General features: G+C 42.4%; 1 protein-coding gene across 1 annotated transcript in view; it reads left to right on the plus strand.

The window, feature by feature from the left end:
* Positions 1–1,988: 1,988 nt before the first annotated feature.
* Positions 1,989–19,440, plus strand: part of dpp6a (dipeptidyl-peptidase 6a) — a 656,996-nt gene continuing 639,544 nt past the window's right edge. Inside the window, exon 1 of the mRNA XM_048605902.1 lies at positions 1,989–2,072. Within this exon, the coding sequence (XP_048461859.1) occupies positions 2,016–2,072 (57 nt within the window). The 5' untranslated portion in view covers positions 1,989–2,015. The remainder of the gene's footprint in view (positions 2,073–19,440) is intronic.

The following is a 19,440-nucleotide window of genomic DNA, read 5'->3' on the forward strand; positions in this document are numbered from 1 at the left end:
AAGTAATTAGGGATGAGACAGTTGATGACGTTGAGAAGTAGCTGGATCATTTTCTGCATGTGCCATCCTCACTCTTCTGCTTAAGAGCTTTGAAAGATACTTCAACAAATGACAGCACCCTTTAAATGCTTTGGCCTAGTTTCCAACCGTAAATATCACTGCCGAAATGTGGGTTATCACCAACTTGTCAGACAAAAATACAAACACGCTGTAAACTTTGCCTTGTTAGTTAGTTCTTCAAAATAACACAGAGAAAAAGGACATCTTTTCTGAGGAGTGGCGAGCTTTCAAATCATGATGATACTGGCATTATTCTCTAGTCTATCTCTGATGGACTGGTGTGCTGAGGGATGGGCAGGGTCAGACAGCCTGTAGTCCTTTGGACTGGTAGCCTTTGGTTTCCATCTCTGTTTAAATACACCCAAGAAGTCTTCATCAATTGTCCTCCTGTGTCCAACAGCCTACTGAATCAAACAGTTTAACTTATTCACCCCAGATCCCATCCCCACAGCAATTCCATCTTGTTGAATGTTCAAAGATAATATACCAGAAAAGAACACCCACTTTCTGTTTCACAGCCATTCACTTATTGCAGCTTAAGGAAAATGATCTTTCATTTTTGGAGACTCCAGGAATGATGAAGAGTCATCTAGACTCGAAACACGAGCTTGCTGTCTCTCCATGGGTACTACCTGATCTGCTGTGATTTCCAGCATTTTTTTTTTGTTTTCAGTCAAAGATAGGGAATGTTATTTTTCATCAGTATAGGACAAAAATGCACACAGCATCACAGAATTGTCACAGCACAGAAGGAGACCATTCAGCCTATTGTGTCTGTCCTGACTCTCCCACAAGCATTATGACCAAATGCCATTCCCCTGCCTTTCCCTACACCCTTGTACACTCTTTCTATTCAATTATCCCTGTTGAATATCTCTGTTGACTCAGCTTCCAACATATTTCCAGGCAGTGCATCCCAGAAACACCCAATTGAAATATTTTATGTTGCTGGTGGAAGGAGAGTTGGAAAACAATCCATAAGAGCCAACTGAGGTTAAGCAGGAAAAAATAATGAAATATATTTTAGAAAATGCTTGCATTTATCCAGCACCTTGCGCACGTTTAAAGTATTGTGGACTGTGGTTTTGAAGCCAGCCAGATACTTCTGAAGTGCTTTCACACAAGCAAACGCAACATGACAGTGTGTCTTATCTGAACGGTTGAAGCAGAAGTCCGGCTCCCCATTGTGTGAAAGCACAGAACACAATATTCGTCTGTTCAGTTTATTTCTTTTCACTTGTGTCGTAGCATACAAGATCAAAAAGCAATAAAGATCAAAAAGCAATAAAGATCCCATATCTGTGACTAAATGTCTACTTACTTCTTCATATTATCTAACCGAACCCAAACCATCTATTTCAAATTGCCACAGTTCTGTCAGACATAGAGACAAACATTGAACTGCCTGCACCTAAGCAGCTACATTGAGTTTGACACACTGGCCTCTCCTGCTATATTAATTACCTGAAGCGTGGACCTGAGGGAGGTCCCCACCTGCCACCACTCCTTCCAGCATTTACACAGAATCACATCACACACGTGAGCGGACGCGCTGTCTTCTGAGTGCCGTACAAAGCTCCTTTCTCCTTCCTGCCGGTGCTGCTGCGTACTCAGTGCGACAGGGACAATCCTCAGTCAGTTGTCTCTGAAAGCCTTGGCTGCCCAGTGTCGGTTGCCAGGCAGTTATCAGTTGCTGTGACGACTGCAGTGGTTTGTAGCTCATTGAGGAGCAGAGGATTCTTAACCTTCCCATCTCCACCATCCTCTCTTCAGAGAAGACTGTCGTAGTCTTTGCTTCTCAGTTTCTCTCCCACTCTCTCTCTCTTTGTTTTTCTGCCAGTGGTTTTGCTGTGAATGTTTTCTTTAAATACCCAAGGCTGCTGAGAGCACAGAGCTTCCTGTTTGCTTAAACACGCTCGCCCTGCTACCCCTGCGGTGGGTGGAAATAGGTGAACATGACTACAGCAAAGGAAGGGACTGCTTCAGGGAAAGGGGTCCAACAACAAGATCAGGTATTTCTCTATTCAGTTTAGACTTTTTCTTTTCTCCTTTATTACACTATTAATCTATCCGGTGGCATCAGTTTATTTTTTTAAAATATATATTGTGCATATGATGTGTGGTAACACAGCACTAGCTGAGGCATGTTTTAAGCATCAGCTCAAAATAAGCAAGTAAATAAGGAAGCTGCTGGACTATGGAGGGGTTGCAGAGCGGGGTAGGTGCTGCAGATCAGGGGACAAGGAGGTGATTTAATTGGAAATGATTTCTGTGTCAAGCCTAACATCGCTGGTTAGATGCCTGAGTGGTGAAAAAAGGTGACAGATTGTTAGTGGCTGACCAGCAGCCGTGTCTAAACGGTGATCAGAACTACTAGAGGTTACCTTAAACAGTGGAGAAAAGGAGATGTTAATTTCTGACAGAAATCTGAGCAGTCTTCTGGATGTCATCTATGACTTTTTACACAGTGTGGTTACAGCTTGCATCAATTTTTCATGTCAATTGTGCATCACCGGTCAAGTGAAATGAGCACTTATTCCGGTACCGTATTGCACAGACTGTGCACGGCCACATACTCTGTCACTGACTCTCTCCTTGTTCCGGATCTGGAACCTCATCCTTTCTCTCCCATATCATCCTTTTTCTTCCCTACTTTCTTCCTGAGGAGAATATTTTATTTCTTTTTTTAAAAAAAGAAATGCACGAGTTGCCAATGATCTGGAGCGCACTGCCGACTTCCACAGCCTGGAATCCAATTGAATAGTAACTTTCACAAATAGGTACTTGGAGGGGAAGCGTTGGCAGGCCTTTGAGAGCTGTGGTAGTGGGACTGAGTGCTAGGCAATCGATGGACTGCCACAGGCATTGTGGGCTGAGTGGCCTCCTGTGTTGAATCATTCTGCGAATGTCTTCTTTTCACTTTGGTTCCTTGTTTTGTTGGTCTGTTCCTTCCTCTTCCTTCCTTTCTGAACTCAAAACAAACGAGAGAAATGGTACGGCTCGGTCCAAAACTGATCGGGGGAGCTGGGTTGCAGGGTTGGAAGGGATTGGGGATGAGCAGAGTTACAGGGAGTGGACTGAGGTTGAGATGAGACGGAAGATTATCCTTAAAATCAGCCTCAAACCGATGTGTCTAATAACAGAGAGATGTCTTCAGCAAGGAAATAGGTGCGGCGTTGCTGAATGTAGCAAGTAATCTGTACCGGTCATTCAAGAACATAACTGCTCTACACCAACTGGCAACACTCAAGCTTAACACAGTGGACATATCTCTTTGTGAAGATATCGAGCCCGGGAAAGCAAAATCAAACTTGTTTTTTCAGGTTAAAGGAGCAGTCAAATATGGTACAAGTGGGTTATCTGACACTCATAAAGTGGGCACCTTGCCACATGTTTTCATGTGCAATTTTTTCATGCGCTTGAAACACTGTCTTAGCACTATAGTTGTGGCAATGCAGACAGAAGTTTAACCTGCGTGTTCAGTAGCTGGACTTCACTCACCTCCGAATCAGGCGTCGTGGTGCGTGGGTTAAAGCTGCATTTTTAAAGTTTGCACCATAAATTCTAGACTGACACTTTGGTGCACTGCTGAGAGCATGCTGCACTGTTGGAGCTGCTGTAGTATGGATCAAATTTTAAAGCCTAGGCCCTAACCCCTCCCCCTCATCCCACACCCACTTCCAGGTTCAATTTGAAGCCTTTAGGGGAGTGCTCTCCCATGTTCTCGACCAATATTTATATCTGGACGGACATCACTGAGAACAGATTCTCCAGTGATTGTCTCATTGCTGTTTACAGAAGCTTGCTATGACCCAATTGACTGCCAAATTTCCCAGATTATAACAGTGATGGTGTTTTACATGAAACCATAAGCAATAGGAGCAGAGGTACACCTCTTGTTCCACTATTCAAAAGGTTATGGCTGATTCAACATTCCTCACTTACATTTTCCTACATTTTTCCGTGTAACTCTCGATACCCTGACTGATCAAGAATCTATCTGCCTTAGCCTTAAATATACACAAGGCCTCTGCTGCCACTCTGTGTCAAGGAGTTCCAAAGACTCACAACTCTCTGAGAGAAGAAATTCTTCCTTATCTCAATCTTAAATTGGGGCCCCTTTATTCTGAGACTGCACCCTCTGATCCTAGACTCTCCCATGAGGGAAACCATCCTGTCAGCATTTACCGTGTCAAGCCTTTGACGAATCCTATATGTTTCAATGAGATCACCTCTTATTCTTCTAAACTCCAAAGAATAGGCTCCCAACATGTTTAACCTTTACTCATAAGACAATCCCCCCATACCAGGGAACATCCTCGTAAACCATCTCTGAAATGCTTCCAATGAAATGATATCTTTGTTTAAATAAGGGGATCACAACTGCTCATAATACTCCAGATGTGGTCTCACCAGCACTTTGTACAGTTGCAGTAAGATTTTCCTAAAGTTATACTCCAACTCCTGAAAATAAGGGCCAACATTCCATTAGCTTTTCTGATTACCTGCTGTACCTGTGTGCAAGCTTTCTGTGTTTCATGAACAAGTTTGCCCAGGTCCCTTTGTGTTGCAGCTTTCTAAAGGTTTTCTCCATTTACATAATACCCTGTTCTTTTGTTTTCCCTTCCAAAATGAGTAACTTCACCTTTAACCACATTCAACTCCATTTGCCAACTTTTTTGTCCACTGACTTAACCTATCGATATCTCTCTATAAACTGCTTGTATCCCTGTGGCAACTTGTCTTCATGAGCAAGTACTCCATTGGCTCTTAAGCGCCGTGAGATGTCCTGAGGCTGTGAAAGATGCTCTATATAAGTACAGGTTCTCCTAATTTATAACCACTCAAAATGAAAACACGAGGCGAGTCAGCTATGTTCCATCTCTGAGTGTTGAGCAGATATAGATGGATAACTTTCCCATGGCCAAGCTTCATGTTTGAAATGCCAATGCAGGTTAGTTATCACTGCTCCTGCTCTGCTGTTGTTCTTTCCAAAATCAACCCAAAGCAATTGTTGGGCTTCATTGTTCAGTCTGTTGAGTATAGGAGTTGGGATGTCATATTGAGGTTGTACAGTACATTGGTGAGACCTATTCTGGAATACTGTATCCAGTTCTGGTTGCCCTGTTATGGGAAGAGCATTATTGAGCTAGAGAGCTTTCAGAAAAGATCTACCAGGATGTTGCCGGGAATGGAGGGTTTGAGTTATAAAGAAAGGTGGATAGGCTGGGACTTTTTTCAATGGAGTGTAGGAGTTTGAGAAGTGACCTGATAGAAGCTTATATAATCATGAGGGATATAGATAGGGTTAATGGTAGGTGTCTTTTCCCTAGGATAGGGGATTTCAAGACAAGCAGAGAGATTTACAAAAGACATGAGAGGTAAATTTTTTACAGGGAGGATGGTTCATGTATGGAATAAACTTCCTGAGGAAGCGGTGGATGCACGTACAGTTACAACATTTAAAAGACAGTTGGATAAGTACATGAATAGGAAAGTTTTGGAGGCATATGGGCCAGGAGCAGGCAGGAGGAACTAGTTTAGTTTGGGATTATGACCAAAGGGTCTGTTGACTGTCTGTTTTCAATCAGTACCACAGAATTGGGAAGAAGAAAGTGTCCAGGAAAAAGGTAGGGATAGAAAGGAAGTGGCATGGACTTGGATCATGGAAAAATCTTAGAGCTGGTCACTTTTGAGTTGCTAACATCAAATCACATGAACGAGAAAAGGGCAGGGATAAAATTCCCCTTCCAAATGAAATCTTCCCAAGTTTTGTCCTGTTTTTGACATTACATTTATTTCAAAGCATGGAAATGTCTTTGGTAGTTCACAAATGGTGAGAAATGGTAGCAAATGGTCACAAATGGTAGCAGAATAAAGATTAAAATAAATCTCTTTCTCTGCTTAGTGCTGAAGATGCAATCCACTCCAACTTGTTTGTTCTATTGAATAAGCTATGAGCTTGTTCTAGTAAGTGCTGGATATTCTTTCATGAGTTTCCGCAGAGTTAGGAATTATCATTTTGTTTTGCTTTGTCATGTTCCTTTCCTTTTTCAAAGGCTCCCCCAAGAGGATTATCGAAACACCAACGGAGGCCATTCACCCTGTCTTGCCAGCTCTTTGGGAGAGAGTTGTCCATTTGTTTCCACAGCACTTCCCCCACTTTTCCCTAATGGCCCCACAAGCCTTTTCAAGAGTATATTTAATTCCTTTTTTGAAAGTTATCACTGAATTTCTTGAAAAAGAGGGCATGGCCTCAAAAATAAGAGGGAGCAGATTTAGGACTGAGTTGAGGAGGAACTTCTTCAGCCAAAGGGTTGTGAATCTGTGGAATTCCTTGCCCAGTGAAGCAGTTGAGGCTACCTCGTTAAATATTTTTAAGGCAAAGATAGATAGATTTTTGAACAGTAAGTGAATTAAGGGTTATGGGGAGCAGACGAGGAAGTGGAGAAGCCATGATCTTATTGAACAGCGGAGCAGACGCAAGGGGCCAGATGATCTACTCCTGCTCCTATTTCTGATGTTCTTATGTTCCTTCCACCATTCTTTGAGGCAATGTGCTCCAAATTACAGCAAGTGGCCATGGTCAAAAAAAGTGACAGCATGGACAGCAATGTGCCGCAGAGCATTCCAGTTGAAGCTGTGGTATGCAAGCTGAATGTTTGTAGCTGTGAACATGTGGCTCTAGGTGACACACTCCTCCATTTCCAGTCCCTTTGGGCAAGCAGGAACTTATCTAAAACCAGGAACCTCACCTAGAAGGACAAGAGCAGCAGACACGTACAAACACCATCACCTGCAAATTCCCTTCTATGTCGCGCACTTTCCTGATTTGGAAATATATCGCTGTTTCTTCAGTGTCACTGGGTCAATATCCTGGAATTCTCTTTCTAACACAACTATGGATCAAAAAACAACCCAAAGACTGCAATGGTTTAACTACCACCTACACCAAGGCAGTTAAGGATGGGCAGTAAATGCAGACCCAGCCAGTGGTTCCCACGTCCCATGTATGAATCATAAAAAAATTCCTGTCTACCCACCAGATCACCAGCAAACAGCTTCTGCCTCAGACTGTCTTTAATATACTCAGAGGTGCTTAGATACTCAAGTGTTTGAAAACCACTGCTGGTTTATTCTTCTGCGCTGTGCTTTCTAAGAACCAGCATAGGCACAAAGGGCTGAATGGCCTCATGGTTTTCTTGGATTTGCATCTTGTAAAGGTCAAAACACAAATAGCTCCATTACCTTGTTTAGAATTTTTCTTAAAAGAGTGACCTGAAGCTGAATAAGTTTGATATGCAGTGATCAGGACAAATGCAAGAAAGCCAGATTTTGGACAATCACAGCAATTTATACTACAGGAAAAAAGAGGTGCGCATTGGTTGTCAAACCAACTGCCATTAACAGGGTTATTACCATGGGATAAGCAATAGGGAGCTATAATCTCTCTATGTGCCCTGGCTATTCAGGAAAGATCATAAGGCTTGAACATTTTCCTGTGTTTTCGGGGAATGGATCTCTATGTATGAACTTACTCTGCATCTTGACGGCATAAATAAATCATGTTATGAGCTTATCTAATATCTTAATTCATCGTTAGTATAACCGTTAGCACACTCAAGACTGTTCAGCAAGCAAAATTGCAATTGCAAAATCACATCTGATGGCAGATACCTTGTCTTGGGTATTACAAGCATCAGGCCTGCCTATCACAAACTACAGAAGGAACTTGTTGTTTGATTTGATCAGCTAATCGTTGGGGTGTGCGTGGCCTCGCACTGGCATTGATATTCATACACAAATGTTATTCCATTGCTTGGTTGAAGTATATGTTGTTGGACTGACAGCCATGTCCTGTTTGTGGAAAATACCATTCGCATCATAACTGCATAATACTTTTTCTAACATGGCCTTGTGTTACATTTGGAAGGTTACGTTGCTAGTTATTAAAAATTATTTCATGGAATGTGACCATTTGTGGTAAGGCCAGCATGTGTTGCCCATCGCCAGTTATTCTTGAGGAGGTTGCAGTGAGCTGCGTTATTAAACCACTGCACTCTATTTGATGTAAATACACATACACAGTTAAAAAGGGAAACAATGAAATATTCTTCCAAGTCAGGATGGTGCTTGAAGGGGGAACTTCAGGTGGTGGTGTTCCCTTATGCCTGCTGCCTTTGTTCTTCTCAGTGACGGAAGTTGCAGATTGGAAGGTGCTGTCAAAGGAACTTTAGTAGTTACTGTAATATTTTGTGGATGGACCACAATACTGCCTCTGTGCACTGGTAGTGGTAGTGCTAATGTGCTGAGCTCCCCTATCACTGAGAATGGCAAGGTTTGTGGAGCCTCCTCCTCCTGTTAGTTGTTTAATTTTTGTCTACCATTCATGACTGGATGTGGTAGAGCTACAGATCTCATCCATTGACTTTGGGACCTATAACGGGTTGGAACAATTCAGTATATATGACTAGGTCAGGCTATTCCTTGTCTTGGCTGTGGGACAATTTTCCCAGTTTTGGCACAAGACATCAAATGTTGTTGCACAGGCCTTTGCAGGGTTGACTTTAGAATGTGGCTTTCCTCGTTTTCAGTACCGTTAGAGTGATGTCAATTGGTCGATCCAAATTGGTCAAATTGATCTTTATGGTAGTTCATATGTTTTACGATCATCATGATAGAGATGAGCTTTTTATTCCAGAATTATTCATTGAACTTAAATTCCAGCAGCTGCTGTGATAATACTTGAAATCATGTCTCAGGCATTGGTCCAGACTTCTCGATTACTGGTGCAGTAACATCACTGCTATACCAGAAACAGCCTTTCATCTAATTAAAGATACAATAATATAGAATCCATGAACCAACGTACCACAGAGGCTGCACTGAATTCAAAAGTATGAACTCAATCTGCACATTGTGCTGTTTGGTTCCTTTTAGCGTTAAAGCTCCATGTTACCATCCGGAATCAGAGTGTCGGAAAATGTCTAACTTCCTTGCAGGTGGTTATGAGTATGAATTTCTTCATTATCTCCCTGACTGGAAGCTGCTTTGATTGGCAGGGACAGTGCACAAAACAGCCAAGCTCAATTCCTATTTCCAGATTTACAAAATCCCTGACTTTGCCTGTGCCTTGAGAAAGACAAAAACCTGCTGGGTTTGAGCCAAGGTTTTGTCTGTGACATTGCTTCGTTAAATACAATTGTTCTGAGCGAAGGTCGTGTTCAAATTGTGTTGACAAAAATCAAATTTTTGTTCAACCTTGATAATTTGTCAGAAGATATAATTGAATGCACAAGTGTGCTGTACAGTTTTGAAAAACGGCAGGGCAACAATCCTTCTATTTCCTTTTTAATATTTTTAAAAGACATTTCCTTTGGCATACTTCAGCAGTCAATTAGTTGGAAACAATACATAATTAATGTTTAATGTTCAATGTTTAATAGTACCACGAGAAATTGTGTTTGCTTGGTGCCTTGATTCTTTATAGCCGTATGCCTCTGGCTTAGAAAATAGGCCCAAATGTGAACATTCATGAACTGAGAGGCCAGAGGATCAATAGAAATTGGGCGTGACAGCAGAATGAGGCATTTATAGATAGTTTGCCCAAGTTGAGAAAGATCAAGATCAGGCCTCTAACCTCAGGAAAATACGAACAGGAAGCACCAGAGTGAAGGGGAGGCTTAATGTGAAGCCAGGGTAGCAGCTTGGATCTGCCTGGTTAATGTTGATTGCCATTGATGGGAGTGGATTGCGATGAGGAATCTTGTCAGGAGGGTCAACCTCTGGAAAAGAAATCCTTTAACATGGAGGGGTTTCTATTGATAAAAGAATCTGTCACCCATTAGATATCTCCATAGGTTATCTAAAAACAGGATGTTCCATGAGTTTAAAATGAGGTTAGCATCTGCTTGGATTGGGTGCAGACTAGAGCTAAACTGATGTGCTTTGAACCTATTCCATACACAAAACGCAGGAACAATGCACACAAGTCTCCAGCCATGTGTATATGTACGAGCAACTTAATTGTGGTATTATGCAAAATTGGTCGATCAATATGTTTGTTTATGTGCCCAAGGTGGGGAGTTGAGTGATCCTCCTGAATCTCATTGCACATATCCCTCCATTGGTTTGACCCTACAACTGCAGTAGAGATCAGGGCAGCAAAAATTACAGGGCTTTCCAACATAACAAAACTGAAATGTTAACAGCAAATTATAACCAAAAATCAAAGGGAGTAAGTTTTATGGACTTGAAGTGAACTCCCTACAGAGGGATTGTAATTATAGATAGATCGATGCACTGCAATATGTTTGTGTGAATCCATTTATTTCCCACGGCATTGATTACAACAACAGAAAAATTCTGTATCTCTCTCTATATGTAACTGTCTCAGCTTGCCGTTAATCTTGTGCATTATTCTTTCCAATCTATTTCTCTCTCCTTCTGTTTCGTTTTCATTGTATCATTTTGCCAATCATCACTCTCTTCAGTGAGACTCATTTTCTGTGCTGTGTCTCTGTATCTTTCTTCTTATCCTTTTCTCTGTCTAACAGCACAATTCTGTATGCCCCAGGTCGGGAGAAAATGGGGACTGTGATGTCATGGCCCTAATTCTGACCCACAATCCCTCTGAGAGTGGTTAGGAGCATGGAATACAGAAATGACCCTCATTCTTGCTGGGAAATGGGGTAGATATCAGACTGAGCCTGCTGGGTTTTAACATTTTTGTCTGACAATTTTTACCTTTCTCTGTTTCTGTCACACTCATTCTTCATTCTCCTTTGTCTTCTAATTGCTCGTTTTTGAGCTTGATTGTCTTTCAGTTTTCTTCTCATCTTGCGCTTTTGACTCTCAATGAGTCTTTTATTGTAAATTGACTTGTCTTTTAAATTTACTCACCTTAACAAGCAGTCCCATTTCCGGAGTTGTAACCAAGTTGGGTATTTTTGGGTTTCACAAAGCAGAGAGGGTGAAGAGGGTCCATGCAGGGTCCTGCTGGAATATTTAACCTTTGCTGGTGAGATATTAAGAGAAGAGGGAAACATATGGACTGAACATGGCTTCAGGGTGCGAATGCACTTGGCAGGGTGGAGCAGGGTTGTGCGGAGTAGGTAAAATTCACAAATGGAAACAGAGAAACTCCATGGGTCTGGCAGCATCTGTGGAGAGAGTCATAAGGTCATACAACATAGAAACAGACACTTTGGTCCAACCAGCCCAGGGTGATCATAATCCAAACTAAACTAGTCCCACCTGCCTGCGCTTGGCCCATATCCCTCCAAATATTTCTTATTCATGCACTTATCCAAATCCATCACTTCCTCAGGAAGTTCATTCCACATGTGAACCATACTCCGTGAAATAAAACTGCCCCTCATCCTTTTTAAATCTTTCTCCTCTCACCTTAAAAATATGCCCCCTAGTCTTGAAATCTCCACTACAGGGAAAAGACATCTGCTATTCACTTTATCTACACCCCTCATGATTGGAATAAAGTTAATATTTTGAGTGTCATGACTAGTTTGGAAAAAAATCAATTGGGTTGACCAGAAGGAAATAATTTACTTTTTTAAAAAATTGAAAACTATATTTTATTTTTTAGTCCAGAAAAGGGTACAGGAAGGAAATAGTTCAAGAATATAGACCAATGCTAAGAAATAAAAGGTCACTTTACCTTTTCTGTCAAGATTGAAAATCATTTAGGACTACCATCCATCTAGGATTATCACAGAGTCCTCAGGGATTAAAGATTAATCTGGACACTGGTGCAACATGGGATTTGAAATTTTTTTTGTTCACATTGAGCACTTTCATTCAATAGAGATAGTTGGAGATCAGAGTAAAAAGTGGTTGGAGTGATTGAAATGATCATATTTATGTGATGAATTCTGTGGGAAAATATTAAACCAGTGTTGTTATGTATTTTACGTAGTACAAACTAACAATCATGAGTACAAGATAGTCACCAAGTCAAATCAGGAATTTGGAAAGATTTTCTCCACCGGGAATGTGGAATGAGTGAACCGTATTGCTTCATGGAATGGGAGAGAAAAATAGTACAGATGCATTTAAGGTGAGCTTAGCTAAGCATATGAGTGATTATGGAGTAGAGTGTAATGTTGAGAGTGTTAGATAAGGGTGGGAGGGAGCTGAAATGCAACATTAACCTCACTGCAAGGCTTAGCAAGTTTTCCTAGGTGAATCATGGTCTTCTCTCTCAATTCTACTAATCATCCTTAATTAACAGAGCCGCTCATCCAAACTCTCCTAGCTTCCTGTCGTTCCTAAATGTCACATACCCTTCAATCTTCAGATCCTAATTTAGGTCATCCTGCAGCCATGTCTCAGTTATAACCATTAGATTAGATTTACTTATTCCAATTTGCACTTGCTTTATTTTGAATGCTAGGTGCATTCAAGTACAATGCTTTACATTTTGTCCTTTTGTTTGCCACCTCCAGTCTTAACAGTCAATTTTCTCTGAGCGTTGCATTCTCTGTCCCTTCCTGTCATTGTCTGTTTATCATTTCTCAGGTTAATCAACATTCAAAAAAATCTGCAGATGCTGGAATCCAAGGTAGACAAACAGGAGGCTGGAAGAACACAGCAAGCCAGGCAACATCTGGAGGAAAGGAGCAGTCAACATTTTGGGTTTAACCCTTTTTCAGGTCCTGAAGAAGGGTTATACCTGAAATGTTGACTGCTCCTTTCCCCCAGATACTGCACAGCTTGCTGTGTTCTTCCAGCTTCCTGTTTGTCCACCTAACATTCAAGGGTACTGGTCAAGTGCTGGATAGTGGGATTAGCGTAGAGTGGTCAGCATGGACTTGATGGGCTGAAGGCCACTGTTGTGCTGTATGACCACATGGTCTTACCAAGCTTGCCTCATGAACTATCTACACTGCCCCTGTGGTGCTCATCATGTCTGATTCCAGCCACACCTTATCTTGCACTGTTTCTGGAACAGCACGTCACTGCTGAGGTATCCTGGAGTTAACTGGCATCTTTTGTGCCCATGCCACCTTTAAAAACCCATTATGTACCCAGGCAATCACTGTCAGCCTGGAGCTGCACCGTATGTTCCCTGACATTTACCCCAGATGTGAGAGAAGGGGAAATGGTGCCCTGCATTGGAGGCAGGTACTGACAGTACTGCGGGACATCCTCTCCCCCCAGGATCACCAGCAGGGGCCACGATACCAGATCTGGTTTCAGGTTACCACCCAAGTTAGAAGAGTCACATTTACCTGGAGGAATGCCCAGCACTATAGGAAAAATGTCAAGGACCTTCTCCACTCTACCAATGTAAGTACCACCATCTCCTCTCCGAAACCTCACACTCTATCTCTGTTACTGTACCCAGCTCCCACCAAGGCTCATGCCCTGCCACTCTCACTATTGCCAGCTCCACCTTCCCTCACTTGCTCTCACCCAGCCCAACCCCCTACACCACTAACTCTCAAAACCACTAACCCTGCCTACTCATTTGCTCAGGGCAGCTGCCTACCTGGACCAAAAGAAACAATTGTGAAACTCACTTTCATCTCTCTGAACATCTGTCATGCTGTCATTCTAGGAGCAAAATAGCCCCTAAAAGGGCAGAAAGATTCAAGCAGGGTGGTGGGCACTCAATGTTCAGTTCCTCACCTCTTATGCAGAGCAGGTTCTGACTCTGACCATACCAAGTGACTGTGCCTGAGCCCCTGGGTTGGTATAGTAGGCTGCCTTGGATTTACTGTGCTGGGACTCCCTGACATAGGGCTATCCCTCTTGACTCGACTGAAGCTTGCTAAAAACCAGCACAAGTTTCCTTGCTTTGTGTCTGCGTTATACAGCAAACCAAGACAAAAATAATCGGAACCCTGTATAGAATCATAAAGCCATAGAGTCGTACAGCACAGAAACAGACCCTTCGGTCCAACCAGTCCATGCCGAACATAATCCCAAATTAAACTAGTCCCACCTGCCTGCTCTTGGCCCATTTCACTCCAAACCTTTCCTATTCGTACATCCATCCAAATGCCTTTTAAACATGGTAATTGTACCCACATCCACCACTTCCTCAGAAAGTTCATTCCACACGTGAACCACCCTCTGAGTTAAAATTTGCCTCTTATGTCTCATCTCCTCTCACCTTAAAAATGTGTCTCCTATCTTGAAATTCCCCATCCTAGGGAAAAGGCAACAAGTTTCCTTGCTTTGTGTCTGTGCTAAACAGCGAGCCAAGACAGAAGTATTGTGAGCCCTGTATCTCTGGCTGAGGACAAAATTCAAAATGCAAGGCAAGGTAATATGATGCAGGGAGAACATGAGTATCTCAGTAGGCTCAGAGTGACTGTGTGCTAAGACAGTGAGCAAAGAGCCCAGCGATGCACCCTAATCTAGTCCGTGAGTCGAATCTGTGGCCCTGATCTTTAGGCAGCACCTTCCAAACCCACAACCACTACCATCTAGAAGGACAAGGGCAGCAGATACATGGGAGCACCACCCCCTGCAAGTTCCCTTCCAAGCCACTCACCATCCTGACTTGGAAATATATCACCGTTCCTTTACTGCCACTGCAGAAAAATCCTGGAATTCCCTCCCTAAGGGTATTGTGGGTCATCCTACAATGTATGGATTGCAGCTGTTCAAGAAAGCAGCTCACCACCACACTCTCTAGGGCAGCTAGGGACGGAAAATAAATGCTGGCCCAGCCGGTGACGCCCATATCCCATGAGTGAATTTAAACGAAAAGGCATCTTTGCTGCAATATTTCAGGTACAGCTGGTGGTGCAGCACAGGAGTGCGGAATTAAACAGTCAGTGGATCGAAGATGTGTCATGAAGGCACTTAAAGGCTGGCACATGTCAGATACCAATGTTTGTGGATGTAAGGTGTATATGGCCAGTGCCCTTGGAGTGTACTGTGAGATTTTGGCCCCCCGTGTCCAGGGTAGAGGTCTTTCAGAACAAGTGGTGAGCTGAATTCACCAGGTGCCTGCTCTGGTTTCCATGTTGAGTTTTCTCAAAGTCTAGCTTGTTTGATGTGGTTGATAGGATAGAAAGCTAAATCTTAATGAGGTGAGGTGAGGTGAGGCTGTCAGCAAGGTGTGTAATTGGCAACTCGTCATTACCTAATGAGAAACTTGCCTTGCCACTTGTCAAAAGCATTAAAAATTTTTTGAGGTATTCCTGACATTGAGATAGTCCTCGGTGGACTTCTCATCCATTTCTGTCACAAATCTTGACGTTGGTCTTGACACTCAGACCCCTATAAGATTCTGCTCATTGACTGAAATGTTACAAAAATCCATCTGTCTAACCCATCACCAAGGAAATCTGCCTTCCTGACCTATAGGTAACTCCAGACCCACTGTAATTTGGTTGATTCTGAAATGCAAGTCACTGAGTTCAAGGGCGATATGGGATGGAAAGCAAATGCTGGCCTTGTTGTGATGCCCACATCCCATTAAGTACTTAATGAAAAAAAAATCATCTTGGCCCTGTCTGGCTGAAGAAATCTCTTCTGGATACACTATTTGATTTCAGTCTTACATTGATGGTGTCCAGTTTCGCTGTTTACCTCGAGGAAACTGTCTCAGTCTATATTGTGCAAAGAACTTCTGTGATTTTAAATAAAAACCTCTGCTTAGTCACCCTTCACTGTTCTAATTTCAAAAGAAAAGATTTAGACCCTGTTCGTCACTGTGTGGATGTGTTATGGGTGTTATGCAGCTAAGGAACTCAAGCAGAGCAACACATTGAAATAGCTCACCACTAATAGCATATTGCAATTATTAGCTTCCTTATGAAGGCTGTGTTAATGAATGTGTTTCTCTGAATACTCAGGGAGCAGTCCAGGTTCAGTCTTCCCTGTGGCCTATCTAACAGCTGTGATAATTGTAGAAAATAAGTTTCAATCTCAGTCAGCTGTTAATAATCAGTCAGGTAGAACAGCTATTGACGCAAAATTCCTTTTGTTCGTTCTCTCCAATTACACCTTTATTAAAGTTATAGTTAGTGAGCATTATTATCTTAGAGAGTGACCTGGTGGGCATTCAGAGTCTGATAATGTAAAGGAGCTTGATGAACATCCACCTTTGTAGTTTGATTAGTCCTGGGTTCCTAGCTAGATCCGTCCTGGTGATAATTTAGTCATTTTACATGTGCTAAATAACACCGTGCAGCTAGGACTTCAAATTACATCCCCAGCTCTCACCTTTGAAACAAAACTTTTGGGACAACATAAGACAAAAAAAACTGTTGATTTTTCTAAGATGACCTGATTGTGAGACTTGGTGTTGGATTGGATTTGTTTTGGATTTACTGTGCTGGGACTCCCTAACCTAAGGCTATTCCCTCGTGAGTTGACTGAAGCTCGCTGAGAACCAGGACAAAGTTTCCCTGCTTTGTGGCTGCTCTAAACAGCAAGCCAAGACAGAAGTAATCCGAGCCCTGTATTTCTGGCTGAGAGAACAAAGTTAAAAAAAAAGCAAGGTAATATGAAACAGAGATGCCATGAGAATCCACATAGGCTCAGAGGGACTATGTACTAAGAAGACAGTGACCAAAGAGCCCAGAGATGCACCCTGATCCAGTCCATGTGCTGCATCTGTGTCCCTGATCTTTAAACAGCTCCTTTCAAACTCATGACCACTACCATCTTGAAGGACAAGAGCAACAGATACATGGGAACACCACCATCTCTACAAGTTCCCCTCCAAGCCACTCACCATCCTGATTTGCAAATATATCACCATCCCCTCATTGTCGCTGAGTCAAAATCCTGGAATACGCCTCCTAAGAGCATTGTGGGTTATCCTACAGCGTAGAGACTGCAGGTTCAAGACTGCAGACCCGTGTCTGTTTGTCCTATCAATGTTACACATTTCTAGTATTTTCTGTCTTAAGTCAAAAAACATCTGACCTTGATATATATCGCTGTCCCTCCAACAGTGCTTCGTCAAAGCCCAGTGACTCCCAGCCTGACAACTTTGAGGAAGTACCTTCACCCCTCAAACTGAAGTAGTTCATGGAAATCTGGGGTTGCACCTTCTTTGAGGACAGCTAGAAATGTGCAAATAATCAGTGATGCCCATTTTTGAGAATTTGTTCTCTTATTCATTTCTGGGCTATGGGTATTATTGGCCATTCTTGCATTTACTCTCCATCCTCAATCACCCTGAAGAAGATGGTGGTGGTCCCTTGGTCCCTTTCCTTGATCAACTCAGTCCCCCTGGTATGGGTGCTCCCACAGTGCTGTTACAAGAAGAAGTTTCAGAATACAGAGCCAAGGATGATGAAGGAACAATGCTGTCTTTCCAATTCTGGATGGACATGTGACTAGGAACGTGACTTGTCTGCTGACTGCCCTTCCCAGCAATTGAGGTCACAGGTTTGGAAGGTGATGTCTAAGCAGTCTTGGTAATTTTCAGCAGGGCATGTCGTTGAAGTGAGACGCTGTTCCCATGGTGTGCTGTTGATATAGGGAGTAAATGTTTCTGTTGGTGGTTGGAGGCAGTTTTGTCCAAAATGGTGTAAGCTTCTCAGGTATTTCTGGAGCTACACTCAGCTAGGCAAATACTGAATGCTGCATCACACTCTGCCTTGTAGACAGTGAAAATGCTTTGGGGAGTCATCATATTCAGCTTCTGACTTAGCCACAGTATATATGTGGTTGGACCATTTCAGTTTCTGGTCAGTGGTGATCCCTCAGGATATGGATTTTACAATAGTAATGTTGTTGATTGTCAAGGGCAGATGGATAGCCTCTCTCTTGTCACAGCTATTCATTACCTAGGATACGCGTGGCACATTGTTGTTTACCACCTACCAGCCCAAGCCTGAATATCAACCAGGTTTTGTTGCATGAGGGCACAGTAAGCCTTATGACCTCTGGAGTTGTGAATGGAATCAAACATTCCAATTATCAGTAAACATACTCACTTCTAAAATTGGGAGGAATGTGTGGATAGTTAGGCTTAAGACGTAACCTGAGGATCTCCTGCAGTGACATCATGGCACTGAGATGACCACGACAACCATATTCCTTTTTGGTAGTTAGCAGTCCAATCAAGGAAGAGTTTCTCCCTGATTCCCATTGATATCAATTAAAATCATAGAGTCTAGAAAAAGGCATTCAACCCATCGAGTCCACACCAGTCAAAAACAAAAAGCTATACTAATCCCATTTTCTAGCACTTGGGCCGTCACCTTTTAAGCCTAACCCAAACCCTTAACGGATTGCAAGTTCATGTCTAAGTACTTCTTAAATGTTCTGTGGATTTTTGCCTGTAACAGCCTCTGGGTGAAAACAATTTTTCTAACATCTCCCCTGAACCCCCTTAAATCTATGCCCCAGTCATTGATCCCTCCATCAAGGGGAAAATTTTCTTCCTGTCTAGCCTATCAATACACCTCTTAATTTTATGCATCTCAATCATCTCCAAAATGTGACCTGAGTCTTCACTGCTCTGGGGAAAAGAACCCCAGTCTCTCCTGTCTCTCTTCATGATTGAAACTCTCCAGCCCAGTGAACATCCTGGTAAGTCTCTTCTGCACTGTCACATCCGTCCTAGAATGTGTATTTCAAAACTGCACACGATACTCTAGCTGTGGCCTAACCAATATTTTATACAGTTCAAGCATAACCTGCTTGCACTTATAGTCTCTATCTCAACTAATAAAGGTGAGAATACTATATGCCTTCTTAACCACTTTTTTCACCCATCCTGATGCCTTAAGGGACTGGTGTACATGCACACCAAGGTCCCTCTGATCCCCAGTGCTTCCTAGTGTCCTACTGTTCATCATGCATTCACTTCCATTATTTGTTCTGCCCAAGTGCATCACCTCACATTTATCTGGATTGAATTCCATTTGCCACTGATCAGCGCATCTGACCAACCCCATCTATATCCTCCTTTGTTTTATTGAGGTTGTTTGATGCCAGAGTCAGTCAAATGCTTCCTTGATGTCACCTCTGAAATTCAACTCTTTCATCCATTTATAGGCTGAGCCTGCAATGAAATATGGAATGTATTAAAACATTGAAACCTTTCATGCATTAATTGAAGGAAGAAAGGCTTGCATTTATATACTGCTTTTCAAAGTCAAGTTGTATCAAAGTATATTAAAGTCAATTAATATATTTGAAGTGTAGTCACTGATGAAATATGAGAAATACAGCAGCCAGTTTGCAAGTACAAGGTGCAAAAGAAATGTTTAAATCTCCATAATTGAACCATACAGAACACTGGGGCAATGCTCATGTTTTTATTTGAATAATGCCACATGATCTCCATATTTTTATGTTCCCAGCTGATGGTAGGACTATGGTGCCTTTACTTTAAATAGTGGTCATACCCGATCCCAGAATGGAACCTGGCCTGATAGA

Source organism: Rhincodon typus, chromosome 2, assembly GCF_021869965.1.
Source record: "Rhincodon typus isolate 14 chromosome 2, sRhiTyp1.1, whole genome shotgun sequence".
NCBI lineage: Eukaryota > Metazoa > Chordata > Chondrichthyes > Orectolobiformes > Rhincodontidae > Rhincodon > Rhincodon typus.